The following is a 16,556-nucleotide window of genomic DNA, read 5'->3' as shown; positions in this document are numbered from 1 at the left end:
CTCTCCTATAAATCAACGGTCACGATATGTTTTGCATCGCCAAAATGCTGTAACTCAAAATAACAATGGATCAAGTCTATAAAAAAATATATGAATGCTTACCTCACTCGTTTCGTTGTCACCTTTTAATCTTGAGGCCGATCAACATCTTAGCAGCAACTCTGTCTAGGAAGCAACCTTTACAATTCCCAAATAACTGCAAGAGATGTAAAAGTTAAGAATATCAAAGAGGCGGATGGACAAAGGTGTAGCGACTCCGACAGTAGTAACATTTAGTAGACATGTAGTTGACTTACAACCGATTTAGAATGGATTTCTTTATTTCTTTTCCATAAATCGGACGGTCACGATATGTTTTGTATCGCCAAAATGCCGCAACTCATAATTCCCAAATAAATGCAAGAGATATAAAAGTTACGAATATCAAAGAGCTGCGGATAAACAAGGGTGTAGCGACTCCGACAGTAGTAACATTTAATAGACATGTAGTTGACTTACAACCGATTCAGAATGGATTTCTTCAGTTCTCTTCCGCTTGTTTGTCCTTCCGCCTATTTTTGGGGGCATTTTGTTTGTTTACTTGTTTGGTTTGGTTTGTGTTAAATCAATGGGCTTGAAAAAAACGCTCAATGCATATTCCTAAATAACATATACTTTCCAATTTCAGCATCAGTGGCAATGGCGAGGAATTCAAGCTTCCTAATCCTACTGGCCTCTTTGTCTCTCATGGACTTCGCTATTGCCAAAATGCCGTGCAAGACAGAAGTTAGCGTAGCTGGTATGGCTCTCAAAGGATTCGTCTTTAAAAAGGTTCCAGTAACAGCTCCTTACGTGTGCGATACCACCTGCGAAAGAGAAACGATATGTCAAAGCTACAATTATGTAATTGGGGAAAAGTCCTGTGAATTGAACTCCCGAACCAAGGAAGCAAGGCCGGAGAATTTTCAGCCAGACGATTTACGCTTTTACATGGGACGCATTAGTGGTAGAAGTATGTATCCGGTTTAGTTAATTTTACATACAAATCTTTCTCAGTGAGTTCCTAGTAACAGCTCGCTACTTTCCGAGAGCTGGTGTCCGATCGCTTGGTTATTAAATAGGGTCAGTGTCTTAAAGCAAAATTCGCCTTCCATGCATACACTGATATTAGCTAAACTTCTCAGCTATTAATTATTGTTCTTCCATGTTTATCTTGCCCGGACAAATATATTATCAGATCTAATCTGTTTTGCAACTTCTATTACCCTTAAACCATTAATGAAGTCATGTCTATATTTTAGCCCCCTTAGGATCTATTCCTGAACTACCAGCGCTATCGTGCCAAGAGATAAAATCAAGTGAAGGTAAAGACAGCATCAGTAAAAATTACTGGTTGGATCCAACTAATGTCGGAAGCTCAAAGTTGGTTTACTGCGACATGAATTTGGAAGGTAAGTCAGTATACCAAGAACAGAATTTACACAACGTCTGGTCTACCATTGCCCTGGCCTTCTGTGAAATGTTTTCACCTTGTCTCAGTGATTTCTTCGATTAATTTTCAAATAGACATCGATGAATGTAAAGGCAGCAATAAAGTTTGTGACGAAAATGCAAACTGCTCCAATACTGTTGGGTTTTATAATTGCACCTGCAAAGACGGATTTACTGGGGATGGACGCTTTTGCTCAGGTAAACTAGTTACAGACATGCCGAGGTACAATATTTAATTATTTTTGGCCTAAAAACACTGGAGGTACATTTGAGCTATCTACAATCGAGTGAGTGAATAATAGACCAATAATACCTTGCATGCTATATCAGTGGACCCTTAGCATCACACAACGCAATTTTAGCAGGAATGTCTATGTATTAGCTGTCCTACAAGTGCTAAGTTTTGTTTTTTTTAAGCAGCATTACCCATACATGTTTATGCACGGAGTTGCCATGATCTACATCCGGTTTGTTTCAGAGCCATCATGTTAGGAGACTAAAAAAAAACATTGGAGAAGAAAATATAATATCTAGGTTGCACGTTTCAAAAATCTAATTCGTTAAAGACGAAAAAGTGAAAGCTTTTTAAGTGCAAAATTCATTTACGGTTTCTCAGATATTGACGAGTGTAAAGGAAATCACTCCTGTCGCGTGAATGCGAAGTGCAATAACACCCTTGGATCACATACATGTGAATGTCAGCCTGGATATACTGGAAATGGACAAAACTGCAAAGGTGAATTTAATGTCTTCGTTACAATATTTAGAATAGTCCTGCATGACTACAGCGCCGCACCAGTCAGCCGTGTTGCAAGACAATTAGATAATTTATTACTCATATGTAACTCGTTATGATTTAGGCAGCCGTTCCTCATGTTAAGAACCTTCTAGGTAACGTCCCTGATTTTTAAATGAACAATCTTGGTGACTTATGTATTGTTTTTCTCCACTAAAATTAACCTTATCACAATGATTGACAGAACCATGAAAATAGAATCGCTTGCTTGGCTCTGAACCTTGTGCACAGGATAGATATGTGAGTGATTTTCGATGGTGCTACGTTTTCGCTGACGCTTAAGATATATTTGAGAGAAAAAAGTTGAAAATTATTATCATCAAGTTTTATAAAATAATCAAGATACTACGGGCGCCCTGACTGGCCAAAAAACAACCGTTGATTGCACCGATAAACCCATGGAAAACTAAAGTTTAAATTACTAAAGTAACAGACAGCACTTTCTATCGGATTACCAGCGTAGTAGACGTCTCCAGATGTTGGGAAACCATTCGAAAAAAAAAAAAAAAAGGAAATTTATCGCCTCCAGCTCTTAATTACAAACTTATGTCATGTCCTCACAACATCCCGCGTGGGTTATCTGGACAGTAAACTGATAGAAAGAGCGATGAATAAAGGGGGTAAGGTTCTAAAGAAGCTGAGGTGATGCGTCGGTGGGAGAGTATAATAGGGTAATTAAGTATTATCAACATTTTTTTACTGTGTATTGTACATTGACGAATGTAGCGAGGCCCATCCCTTTAAAATGAATAAATGCCATCCGAATGCACCTTGCACTAGTACCCAGGGCTTGTACAATTTCTCTTGCAATCCCACGCTTATTGGAGATGGTTTTGATTATCAAGGCTAGTTTGGTTTTTGGAGGTTATGAAATTTTAGTTTGGTTCCCACGTTGAATGTAGCAGTAAATTTCTTAGAGTTTACTTTCATCCGACATTCACATCGAGGAGGCATACTTTTACGCTCCCTTGAGCACAAGAACGAATCAACTTTTGATTATAGGGGGTAAGTTTCTAACGAAACTGTAGTGCTGCGTCGGTGGGAGAGTATAGCAGGTAATTCAGTGTTACCAACCAAGTTGAAAGCGTAAATTGGCCACCGTAAAGAGTAAAAAAGCTAATCTACGCTTTCAACTCAGTTGTTAACACTAAATTACCAACTGATTATGTTTTAAATGATTTCAAAACCTTACACAAACTTTCACATGATGCAGACACGATACTCTCCGTGGCACTTAAAAACTCTTTAATAATCTCTAACCTTCCAAGATTCTCTTATAATAAGAGCAGTTATGATCAATCAAACTTATTTGACTTATGCAAGCCAATTCGCGTTATGATTACAAATAATTGGATGATGCCAGTAAGCAGAGAGTTATTACACTCTCCTAGAAAATAATTGGGTACAAGCGAATACTTCTGGGCTGGCATCGTTGTGTGGGAGCTGAGGATCAATACTGAGGATGAAAAAATGTCTTAAACGCATTTTGCAGCATCCAGTTGAGGTACAAACAACTCGGGCTTTGATGGGCGATTAAAGCAAGAGGAAACGTAATTCCTTATGATGCTATCATTTCATTTTAGTTCCTTTGTGCATCATCATTGGCTAACCCAAATTCTTCTTCAAAACCTGAGTGACGCTAATAGAAAGAGCAGTTAAGCTACACCAAAATTTGGTCCAGCGTTTTGTGGCAACTTACTCCCTGCGGAATTTTTTTTTCTGAGGGGGGGGAGGGGGTATCAGGAACAAGCCAGTTGTTTCAGAGCCTTCTGGTTTAGAAGGTTATCTTTGTTACTACAACCTTTTTTGTAATGTTTATTTCATTTAGTAGCCGACCCATGTTATTATCATCAAACCCTGGATGATGCTAGTAGAAAGAGCAGTTACCCAACACCCCAGAAACAAGAGGTGTGTGACGACCACCTTGTTGAGGGATGGTATCGTTTTGTGGGAGCTGCAGGAACAAAAATGCCAACAACGCGTGTGCCAGCATACAGATGTGGTACACAGTGGTCTGGCTGGTTGGATGCTGATCATCCTACAGTGGAAGAAGATGAAGTTCGAATGACGGTCTGCTTTAGTGATCGCTCTACTGGTTGCCAAAACACAGGAACTATTTCTGTAAAAAACTGTGGATCTTACTTTATCTACCGACTTAAAAAGCCACCTAATTGTAACTCACGCTACTGTAGTACAGACTGAATGTTAAGCCAATATATTTCGCGCAGTAAGAGGACCCACAAATCGCTCCGTAAGTACATGTGTACGAGGTTTTGTCATGTGACGTATTCAACCTTTCTTCTCTATCATAGACATTATCAGCAGATTTTAACTTTGGTGGCAAACAGGTATTCAATTCATTAGAATGATAATTCTCATCGGATAGCCTTTGTCATTGAAGAGAGAATTGCCCGAAGGATCTTTAAAGTAATCTTTAAGTAAAATCTATAAGACACAAACTCTCAAGCTTATGGTTTTCGAGTGATGACAGTCAAAATCTGATGTCCTCTGATGTTATATAAAGTTAAAGTAACAATAGTGACTCAGTATTTTGAAACGTTAAACCAATTTCCAGACACAGTAAGCAAAATTCAATGGTTTAGCTTGCATAACCGTGTGTTAAATGTGTCCGAATCGACCAAAATTCATTTGAAATTAATGGATCGCTTCCATCTCACGCTTATTTTGAATCAAAGTTAGATATCTTTACGCAATGGCTTCAAAGTGTCCCTATACAGCTTTCTTAACTAAGAGCACAGGCACTTCATTCATTCAAGACGAAATTTGTTAAAATAATTTTATATAGGTAATCACGCGTTTCCAGTGCAATTTGAGATAAAACAGAACGAGAAAATTTCATCGACTAACCAAAATTGCCTGAACCTGTAAGGCGAGTGCAACTTGCATATGTATTATTAAGTTAAAAAGCTGCTTGTAGCTTTTAAAAGTTGACCTGTTTTACTACGGTTAATGTTTGCCTACAACATTAACACGCTAAAAGAAAGGTATTCAGAACTGCGATGTGTTAAAAACAAGAGTAGCAAAGGTAAACACAAGTTTTCCTTTTTTATAATGCAAACATATTCACAGAATCCTATGAAAAATAATGTGCGCAGAAAAGAAACCCACTCTCACCGTAACCCTCAAAGGTTACTGCCTGATATTTCAATATTCTAGCCGAGACTAGTCTTCCAATCATTTAATGTTCATTTGTCTCTACTTTACAAGAAGAGACCTGAACGCAAAGCAAATGGGGCAGAGCAGGGCGAGTTAATTGACAACGTATCAAAACATAGAAAAATCGTCGGTGGACTTTTCAAAGCAAAGTGACATGAGCTGGGTCACTTTGTGGCTCAGCTTCTTGAGTGGTGTAAGTATAAGGGCATCGTGTATATTACCTCATTATTTAACAAAAACTGTGTATCACTTTGTAAATACATTTACCTTACACGGATTATTTTCAGCTGAATTTCATGACACGACCACGACAATAAATGTTAAGGGCAGTGTAGTCTATGGGTCAGAGTAGGTTCTTGATACCATTCATCTAATGAAAGGTTATGTGAAAGACTTTTCAAATTCACTTGATAGCATCGCGAAAGAGTAGCTTGCACCATTTTTTAGTGGAGTTAATGTCAATAACCAGGGAAAAATAACAACAACAACAAGGAAATGTTCGAGCAAATGCATGAAACCAGAACCCAGTGAAGTAAAAACAGAGCCATAAATCAAAACTGGGTTTAACTTTACATCGCAACGATTCACTAACAAATGGAGAAATTTATTGAAAAAGATTTTAACGTAAGTAACAGAAAAGAAAAATAAGATAATTTTTAACTTAATATTGAACATTTTTCTTCATTAATTGCAAGTAGTTTTCACGAGTAATGTTTGAATAATTATGAAGTTGATAGTAATTTAAAAAAAAACTTGCAAAAGGCATCTCTTGTACTTCATGCCTTTGTTAGTACTAAGGGGATGTACATAAATTTGATACCCGTAAGGGACAAGGTGAAGAGGGGGGGGGGGGTTCTTTATAAAAGAACAATGGGAGAAATCATTGTTATCCTTAGGACCTGAGAATAGTCATGGATACCTTTTGCGTTGTTGTAAATAAATTGCTCTGAAAAAAATTCATATTCACATGGCGCTAGTAAATGAAGTTACCGATAAAATGTGTAAACGCACTGGGCGGTTAACTTCACACGGTTAATATATTTTTTTTCCGTAAATGAATCCGTCGGAACTGTTGCAGAATGAAGCCTGGTAATAAAACCACGTGCCGTAATATTACCCATCGTCTCCCGTTGCTGGATTGCATTATTTATCCTGTCGACGTCATCTGTTCGGCAGAAGGAAGTGAATAACGTTTTCGTACACCACAAATGTGAGTGCACATGCTGGCGTTACTCTTAAAAGAAACAAAAACAACAACAATCAAACACACAATACACAGTATAATCAACAACGAACGTGTTTACATAGATTACAGCTTCAGGGTTTCTTCTAAACCGCTTCCTTACTGGATTTCCGAATTTAAAAAAAAAAAAAAAAAAAACTGCTAAAACTTACACTAACGCACAAATACTTGTGATAACGATAAGTATCTTAATTATTTCACAGTATTCGCACATGTAACTGACGAAAACAATGACATGACACCTACTCTGAATTTTTTAGCCTCTTAATGTATCTATCGCCTGTCTCTTCTCCCCAGTTTCTCACAGACTAGAATGTGCAAATAAGTTTAAACACCTTATGGGGGTACCCCATCTCTTGAGACCCTTTCCTTTACAAAGCGCCTCCTAAAATTAAAGATGGGAGCCCACTAAGTCCTCTTGGCCAATTCTAGATTATACATTGCGGTTTAACACATAAAACTAACTAGCAAATCTACTTGCATCATCAAATTTATCTTTACCATTCTGCCTTACCTGAGGACACTGGGAATTAATCCTTTATAAAATCCTGTTACTCCTTCATGCCTAAGATTTTGAAAAGAACCTGCCGAGAGAAGAGACCAGAAAAAGAAGAATACCTTCCTTCATGAAAATGTGGACTTTTACCATTAAGCCGTAAGTCAATCCGAAAATTGGATCCAGTACTCAAACGAGCTGGTTTCAGTTCTCCGCCAATTTTGGTCCAGTTCTTCGTCAAATTGTTTCAAAGGGGAAAAACATGTACCTCTCTTTAATGTAGAGGGTTTGAAACTAGAGATGGAAAGCTAGTCTGTGACGTATCGAAAACTTTAAGTTCTCATATCAAGTTCCAACTTACCTGAAAGTCTTACTAATCACATCCAACGCACCTTTGTATTCCACCATCGTGTACTGATTCTTTAGAAAAGTAAAATTCATGAACAATAAATGACAGCAGGAAACAGTAAATACTGAACGATTTAACAAAACAGACTTGCTTAGAGACAGCTCCAGATATATTCAATTGGTTTTAGCTAATTTTATGGGCACAGGATCAAAACTTTCGCGCCGTGCGTTCTCATAACCATCTTGGATCCGTGTTTCTTAAGAGGAATAGAGAGAGTGAAAGAGGGTGAAAGCTACTCTCCCTCGTGAGATTTGGTATTTATCCTCATTGTAGGGTTTCCCTGGCCTTTTGTTGGTGCCCATTTGAACCACTGGGAGGGGGGATGTGTGGGGCTAACGAATCTTCTCCCAAGGAACCGACACAATGACCTAGCTGAGGCTCGAGGCCCGAGCACAGGCCACATCAAACTGGAGTCCAGTAAACCAACCGATGAGATCACCGGCCTGAAAACTAAAAACAGCCTTAAACTACAAGTTTATTTCAAGATAATAGCATACAACAGTAAAACGAATCTAAATCTATGTCAAAAGGTTAATCATTTGCTAATGAATCTCCCATTCTAACCTGAAGTCTTGCTCTAACCACTTGATAAGGATATGTCGCTGTTGCGGCGAAAATTTTCGACAGTGAAGCCATTACAAGGTGCTCAGTTGAACTCTATGAAGAAAATGAAAGTTAGCAAAACATAAATTAGAGAGCAAAACACTTTATATAAAAAAAGAACTACTATATTTTCAGCACTTCAGAGTGATTCCCAAGATAGCCCACGGTTACATAATAATAAACGTCATCCTATTAGTACCTTCCTACCAGCCACATGTACAACAAAGGTAATAGAGGTTGTGTTTTGGACGTCAGTTGTAGCTTTAAAATGTTGAAGCTCGTCATGGAGGACTATTACTCAAGATGAGAAGCCAAAAACTTCCCCAATCCGAAGATTCATTGAAAATATCACTTACTGCGAAGCGCTCGGAGTTTACAGATGTTCAAAAGCTTTTTCTGTTGTGGCGTGAGATTGAGGACAAAATTGATCATTACGTTTCGTCGCGTGTGTTTTTCCTATGTGAAGCAACAGAAGATGCTGGCGGCTGACGAAATTACAAGTTAACACGAAAATCAAATAACACCTAAAAAAACAATTTTAGCTACCGATTTTCAGTGAATTTTTAAAGAACAATTTTCTTTTAAGTTTCAAGACAATTTGAAGATTCAACATACATATAACGTACTAAAATGCGAAAGTTACACACCACAAAATTGATAAACAGGCCTGAAATGAAATTCTATCTTGTTATTGATTATACGTTGCCTAGCACGTGACTTAAATCCTTTGTCAAGGTTTAAGATCAAGAGTTTCTGCTTTGCTAACTCAGCTGAATTTGTGAGCTTTAGGACATGTACAATCAACTATACAGACACGTGCAGACAGTATTCACCAGCTTCTTGTTGATTGGTGTTCCAAAATATTGACTGTTGCCTTTTTTCAGCTTCTCACAGGCCATCAATTGCAGTGCTCCGTGTGATACGCCAAAAAGACCTGGCATGTAACCCTGGTCAAGTAAAATAAAATAATAAGGGCATAGTTCATGTTCCATCCAAACACATAGACACAGGTTAATCACTCACAACTCTTTTAATGAAAAAAATTTTTTTGTCTGTATGGCAATACATCAAAATTAAAAAAAAAAAAAAGAATTTATACCACTCTTGGAAAATAAAGAATTCAGTGAAATACTTAAAATGTTTAGAGAAAGGTTTTATATTTGCATTTTTTCAGAAGGGAACCTATGTGGCTGCTAATTTGATTGTTATGTGTGCAATTACCATTTGCTATATTATCATTTTTTGATCGCAGCCGCGTACCAAAAAAGTGCCATACCTATGTCATTGTATCTTTCTATATGGGTGTTAAATGCAATTATTTGAGCTATGCCAAGCTGGTGAGGCCTTAAGTTAGGCTGAATTAGGTTTGCATGGTTGCTGCCTCTAAGAGTCATGTTTATATCTGTGCTTTGTTTTTGCTCTTTCCTTCCCTTCTTCTCTTTTTGATTGTTTCCCTCTTTAATAAGGGTCGTTTAAAAACCTCTGTTGGCTTAGTGCACATGCAGTGACCAAACGTACCACCTATAATATCAAAATGATTCACATTAAGTCTTGAAAGTGAATATCGAAGGCGTAATCGTGATTGCATCATGCAGACCTACACTTGTACGATACCTAGAGATCTCTGTAATCAGATTGCCAAGCAATGGGTACTTAAAAACAAATTAGCCCAATGTGTTGTTGTTCAGTTTTCAAATTGTACTCTCTAAGAACACTTTTCTACTTCCACTGCTGGATCTCCAATGAACCTTTAAAAATTAAAGACTGCAGCTCCACAAACGTTAAGGAGTAAAAAAAAAAACTGGGGCTGCTCTTAGGTAACTTAGCCCGAACCACTAAAATTTGGATTCATCATTCTAATCAGCAAATAAATGGACCATAATCGTTGGAAAGTTAACCAACGTGATATTAATAAAAACTTTTCCCAACATAATCTCAAAAATAACGCAACACAATCGGTTATTCCCCAAACAAAAATTTATCTAGTTGTTCAATATTAATCAGCTCCCTAGGGCGAATATGGAAAGGCTCTGAGGCATCAAGTGAATAAAAATCTGATAGCATCTCGAAGTGTGAACAGGACCCTGAGAGTGACGCTAAATTAGTACGCTTCAAACTTCGAGTCTCTTGAATGAGACAAACACCCCGACGCGTTTTCGAAATAATTTTACAACTCTGTAGTTCTTAGCAGTTGAAACAAAACAAGAATATAAAGAAGTGCCATATTTTGTCTGAGATGTTTTAAATTTCAGAATTTAGACCACCTTTACATGGTCTAAAATTCAAATTCAAATAAGGGATTCTTTAGGACTAGAGGATATTACGATCACACAATTCTAACTCAATTAGTCATTTTAAATAAATTTTGTTCAAAATTTCACTTCTATTGTTCAGTCACATGTCACACTTAAACAATGTAAAAAGGTTGAGCAGCCCCGCGTAAAAAAAAATAATAATAATAAAAAATAAAGGTATACTCGCGAGTGAACACTCTAAGAATGAAAAACTACATTTAAACTATTTGGAACATACAGCTTCTTCCTTTTAAGTAATTAAAGAGGAAAAGAAATGTCCAAACGAATTCGATTCGATAATTCCTCGCATCTGACGAAAGCTTTACTTTACAGCGATTACAGTCCTTGTATAGCATTTGCCTTTCCCTTTTTTTTTGCGGCAAGATGTTAAATGCGACTTGGTATTTCTAATTCTCCAACTAACAGGTAAGGATTTATTTTTTTAAATCGACGGATTCAAAACATGAGCTTTACATCACTTTTTTTTAACAATCTGTCCAAAAAAGACTTGATAATTCACATTGGAACTACCCTGTATTATATCTCGAATTTCACGTTCGCAATGCAGCCCATCGATGTGAATATTCTTCACAGGCGATAGAAAACCTTTAAATTTTGAAATACTGGGCAGAGAATGAAGAGGTTCAAATGGAATTTCTTTTTATTGACTTTCTACAGCTTTCTACGCGTTCCTTTGCGGCGGAAAGTTTTGGAACACTTTTCTATCTTCAGTTTTGCGCGAAGTGGGAATACATCAATATGCCAGTTTATAATCTTACTTAAAATCATAGTGGGAAACAAAAAAAAACAAGTCGACCTCATTCTAGTAAATTCACACAACCGCAGAATTTAGAAAAGGAACGAAAACTGAATATTTTCTTTAATATCAGCTTAGAATTAGAAGACCTATGTGGTGCACCGTTTTATTTTCTCGCTGGTTAGAGGTGCTGTTTCTGTTTTTTTTTTTTAGTCATTTGTGACGGTGAAATATCGCTTTCCAAAATCTCAGTTTCAAAACATGACTAAATTTTATCTTATTGAGCATAAATAAACTTCGATATTTCCATATGGACATTTTTTAATACAGTAGCCCTAAGGATTCTCTCTAAAATATCACATGTGATTGCCATCCATAGAAGGCCTGTGTATTTGTTTGAACACGATGATGGTCGAATTCCACCTTGGTTCCCTCGACGGTTTTGAGGTTTTGCGGTGCCTTGAAAGAAATCAAAAGGAAAATAAATGGGCTAAATGTCGTGCGGGAACTTGCTTTATTCTGTAGGAGTGATGTTTAAGACTGACATATACATTTAAAAAAAAGCTATCGATAGCGCTCATGTAAGTTTCGGCAAGAACGAATCGTGGGGTTCACTTTGGATAAATGATTCGAGAAAACTTTTCTCTCACTTTTTGATAAATGAGTCAAAAAAGTCAAAAAATTGATTTTTGGATTAAATATTAAGAGAATAAAGTTCAAATTGCTTGACCGATCGTACTTATTTTCTGCTTTGAGAAGTGGAATCTTAAGGACCTAACTATCTTCAAGCCGCACTGGTGTTCTCAGTCGGTTGTGATTTGCGTCCACGGGGCGTCTTTCCGTGAACAATGAAACATTTTGCTTCTATTACATAGGAGAAATTTCCGTGTTTTCTGCCTAATTATTGCTGTTTTGAAGCCAACATTTTCATGTGTCTGGAAAAAAGCACGATATTTTCCTGAAGAAAGGAAGCCAAGGCGTACGCGAGTATGAAATGAAAATGCCCAGCTTCAGAAACTCTCCAGGTTTACATTGTTATATTTCTACATAAAAAAGAAATGATCATGTTCAACAGATAAAAGACGGTTTTTTGACTTAGGAGAGTAGGCTATTTTTAATATTGAGGAATAAACAGGAAGAAAAACTTGTTAACAATGGCATTTCTTTGATTTACTGTGGAGTTGTATGTGGTGTTTGACGCAAGGTGTAGTTCTTACCTCTGGCAAATCATGCTATATTTGTTAAGAGCAGCTGTTTGTAACAGAGACATTCGACATGTTTTAGCTTAACAGCCCCTAAGAGATGATAATCGATTCTTTGTGAGGTTGCTAAGTGCGGGGGCTATGGCAAATATTTGTCTGTTCATTGTTTGACCATTTCTTGCAAGAGTTACTGCTTTCATTAATATATAAAAAGAAGAAGGTTTTTTTTTTTCTTGTTTCGTTTTTGAGAATTATTGCGGCTTATAAACCCCAGATTGAACTAAAGCGTCTTTTTGCTTGTTATGACATTTAAAAATTTATTTAAAGCTTCCAATATAAGGGAGATAGTACCATGAATCTCGAGAATTACTCAGGAATGAGAAGTTGTCTTCCACATTTGGAGAGTCAAATATTGCCAACACCATCTAACACTTTAGAATACAACTTCTCAAATTCCAAAATAAAACTACTCTTAAGGTAATCATCCAGCCAAAACACGCAAATTTCGCCACGTGTATGTGGTTTGAAACCCCGGTGAAGCACTGGAAGGGCGCGCTATCATAAACTGATCACAAGAACTCTTCGAATTGCCAATATAAACAGTACCTTTAGTCAATTATTCATTTCTAGTGCTGCATTTAGGCTCCAACACCTCAGAAACCTCAGCAGACTTAACCTCACTAATCTTTTCATACTTAAATAAAGCGTTTCACCGCTGACCAAACTGGTCAATCGCTCTGACGAAGGGCTAACGCTCGAAACGTCAGCTTTTTACCCTGTACGGTGGCTAATTTACGTTTTCAACCCAGTTGTTAACACTAAATTACCTGGTCCTTAATTAGCCTCTCTTCCACACCTGCGTTAAGTAGGCTGGAAGCACAAGTTACTCTTAGACAAACCACCATAACAGTGCATTTTTTCGTAACAACAAACTTTCCGATAACGTGAGAAAAATTCGTGAATATTTCCATTTTCTTTTATTCCTGAGGCGCGATTGAGACGCTATTTAAATAATCGTGCTTCAGGTTTCATCAGGGTTTTCAAGCACTCGAAAACAATGCTTCCATCAGTTTTTTCGTGCTTGGAAACCCTGATGAAACCTTACACTCGTTTTTGAAATAGTACTTCAAACGTATACAGCCGTGGTGGATTGTAGAATCTATTATAACGAAAGAGAAAAGGAAAATGAATGAAATTACAGTACTTATGTCATTTTTTTTTTCTTATCAAAACCGTGATCGCTTTTAAATCAAAGTTTTCCAAAGTTGTCGCGATATGCAAAGCCGCTCTTGATTTTGGATGATGTCGCAAACAGGCACTTGTTATTACGTTCCAAAATGAAAACAAAAAAACGGAATATAATTAAACACGTTTGGGGGTTCTTTCACTCATATTTAAGAAAGCAGGACGCCCATGAATTGTGAAGGGAAAACAGTGTTATTTTTCTGCCCTACGAGGTGCGTGCGTTTTATTTCATCATATAAAGGTTCCTCTAACATTGTTTTTGTCTTAAAGCTGATGAAAATTCTAAGAAAACCACCTGTTTTATTTTACCTTAAGTTCCACTTTAGACACTCATATAACTTCGAAAAGTTGCAACGTACATTTTTTAACAGATTCTAATTTTTAAAGACAAAAAAACAGCGCATTTTTATTCTCAACGACAAACAGGAACCAGAAATTAATTATCAAGAGCATGATAAATATTGATTATTGTGACAGCAACTAAAGTTACGAGAAACAAGCGCCGATGACGCATCGCTTTTAGAGGGTTGATCAAGGACAAAGAGGAACAAGAAATGAGTTATTAAGAGCATGATATATAGATATTAACTATTGTGACAGCAACTACCGTTATAAGTGCCAAAGACAGCATTGTTTTCACAGGGCTTTTTATTCCTCGCTTAAAACTCTGGAGGAAGCGTGCTACATGCTAAAAAAAAAGGTAAGCCAGTTTTTTTTTTTTTTTTTTGACGCTAGCACGTTAAAAATCATGAGACACTTTATTAAAATCATTTGGACATACTGTAATACTCATTCCTTTCTGAAAATAGAAGAAAAACACTTTTTTGCGAAAAACTGCGATGAGATGATCCTCTCTCCCGATGTCACCAAAACTTCAGATCCATTTTCTTTTTATGCATTCCTCGCAGTTATGTAATGGGACAAGATGTTGCAATTACTATGATATATCTAATTTCTCTAACTAAAAGAGAAAGGATCTTTCTAGTCGAAGGATTCACGACGTGGGCTTCCTACCACTTTTTTCAAGCAATTTGTTCAAAGAGGATATGTTAATAAATATGAAAACTGTCTTTATCAAATGTCCAATTTTTAAGTTTGCAATGCAGCATAGTAGACGTAAGTCGGGTGATGCTGCTCGAAACAGAAGACTTTTACATTTTGAAATCTTGGGCAGGGAATAACAAACGTTTAACTTGTCTTTGTTTTTGTGCGACGCAAGGTTTTAGAACACTTTGTTTTTTTGATCTTGCATAAGAGAGAATTCTTCGATGCGTCAGGTCTTAATTTAGTTTAATCATTGCGCGAAAGCATCACATTTGACATTCATATCCTAGAAGTGTACATGAAGTTTGTCACCACGCACATAGCCTTACAGCCTAGCCTCCCACGAGTTGGTAGAGCATCCGAGTTACTAATCACAAGCTAGTAGCTTAGACTCCTATTGCGAGCACTCTAAGTTCTTTTTCTCCGAGTATGCCTGTGTCATTCACTCAAATATCATCTTTTAAAAGACTTCGATGTTTCCATGAGCACTCCATTTCGTATACCGTATGTACACGGATGATTCGTAAACATCACCTTGGATTGTCATCCATAGGTGTGTGTATTTAGGAACGTTGATGGTTGAATTTGCAAAAGTATTTTTTTTCTCCGAGATTTTGAAGTTTTTTGTGCTATGAAGCCAATCAAATGACCAAAAAATTGTGCCAATTATGCGGGGATTCGCTTTAATACGTGTAGAGCGTGGAGATAAAGCTTCTCTAAAACCTGAGTCCTTTGCAATTGTAACGACTTTGTAATAGTGTAGTTTGATCGTCAGGGTGAGTGCAGTCCTACTAAAGGACTGTTTTTGCACGGTGATGACTGACGTTTCGACAACCCGAGCGGAAGTCATCATGAGAGTCAAGTGAAAAGTTGTTGTTAGTCGAATGGTCTAAGTCCGGTTTGTATAAGTGATTGGTCAGAATTACCGCGATGCTATTGGCTGTAGGACTTGGTCGTGATTGGTCGGTTTTAATCCTTTAGTAAAGTTAGGTCGTTCTGTTCGTAACAATTTATGCGATATTGTACATCATTTTAGTAAAGTTGTTAAACAATATCACAATAAACGGTAAGAAGAAAAACATTTTAAAAACCCAGAGACGTTTGCATATGCTGTATTCAAGAATTAATTCATCCGAAAGAAAATACATGTTTTTGGAAATTTTACAGAAAAAAAGGGACTTAAAAAAAAATTGGTCAAGTTTTCCTTTTATATTAAAAAGGTAGCTCATTACGATCTTAGCCTAAAGACAGACAAGACCTGCTATTTAATTTTGTGCATCAGTATTGTTATTGGCACTAATCAAATTTTTGAGGTTATGCTAATTTTTTCACCATTTCGCAAACCAATGTTTTTAACGATTTTCTTACTCTTTTGTCACTAATTTTGTTGAAGTTCTTGGACAGCAGAATTAGCTGAAAAAGCCTAGAAGGGTTCTTTTATTCCACAAATTCGTCAACTTCTTAGAAATTTCTTGACCTGCGACATATGTGCGTAATACCTGCGGAATAGGAAAACAATTTTATATCCCTTTTTGTAATATGAAGATACCTCGTACTTACGTGGAGAATACACTAGAGATCTAAATACCCAAAGACCCCAACCGAGCATCACGTCAGGAGTTAGAAGTATAATTATTGTATACTAAACAACCTACTGAAAGTGAGTATCACTCCTTTATCACTCTAATGGTTGCCTGGGGCGTGATTCTTTTCTCTTTGTACTCCTCTACATGGTCCCCTATACATTTCTTTTAATTTTTTTAATTATTACCGCTGCTGACAATTTTAAAGAGCCAAAGTACTTATTAGGCGAAAATTAC

At 36.9% G+C, this 16,556-nt stretch overlaps 3 protein-coding genes across 3 annotated transcripts in view; 2 read left to right on the top strand and 1 right to left on the bottom strand.

Moving 5' to 3' along the window:
• Positions 1-16,556, top strand: part of LOC149053356 (uromodulin-like) — a 272,818-nt gene that overhangs the window by 78,712 nt on the left and 177,550 nt on the right. The window lies entirely within an intron of this gene.
• On the top strand, positions 679-5,389 carry LOC149053365 (uromodulin-like). The gene is made up of 5 exons (XM_089190105.1): positions 679-991; positions 1,281-1,430; positions 1,546-1,668; positions 2,087-2,206; positions 4,098-5,389. Exons 1-5 carry the CDS (start codon positions 679-681, stop codon positions 4,466-4,468), a joined length of 1,077 nt encoding a protein of 358 aa, XP_089046231.1. The 3' UTR covers positions 4,469-5,389.
• LOC149053364 (solute carrier family 25 member 32-like) lies at positions 6,551-9,278 on the bottom strand. The gene is made up of 5 exons (XM_089190403.1): positions 9,028-9,278; positions 8,156-8,248; positions 7,544-7,602; positions 7,201-7,251; positions 6,551-6,677 (listed from the first exon to the last, which is right to left on the bottom strand). The coding sequence occupies exons 1-5, from the start codon at positions 9,184-9,186 to the stop codon at positions 6,605-6,607; spliced, it is 435 nt and encodes a 144-aa protein (XP_089046529.1). The 5' UTR covers positions 9,187-9,278; the 3' UTR covers positions 6,551-6,604.

The sequence above is a fragment of the Pocillopora damicornis genome, chromosome 1 (assembly GCF_964200805.1).
Source record: "Pocillopora damicornis chromosome 1, jaPocDami1.2, whole genome shotgun sequence".
NCBI lineage: Eukaryota > Metazoa > Cnidaria > Anthozoa > Scleractinia > Pocilloporidae > Pocillopora > Pocillopora damicornis.
This window is presented reverse-complemented; position numbering and strand designations above follow the sequence as displayed.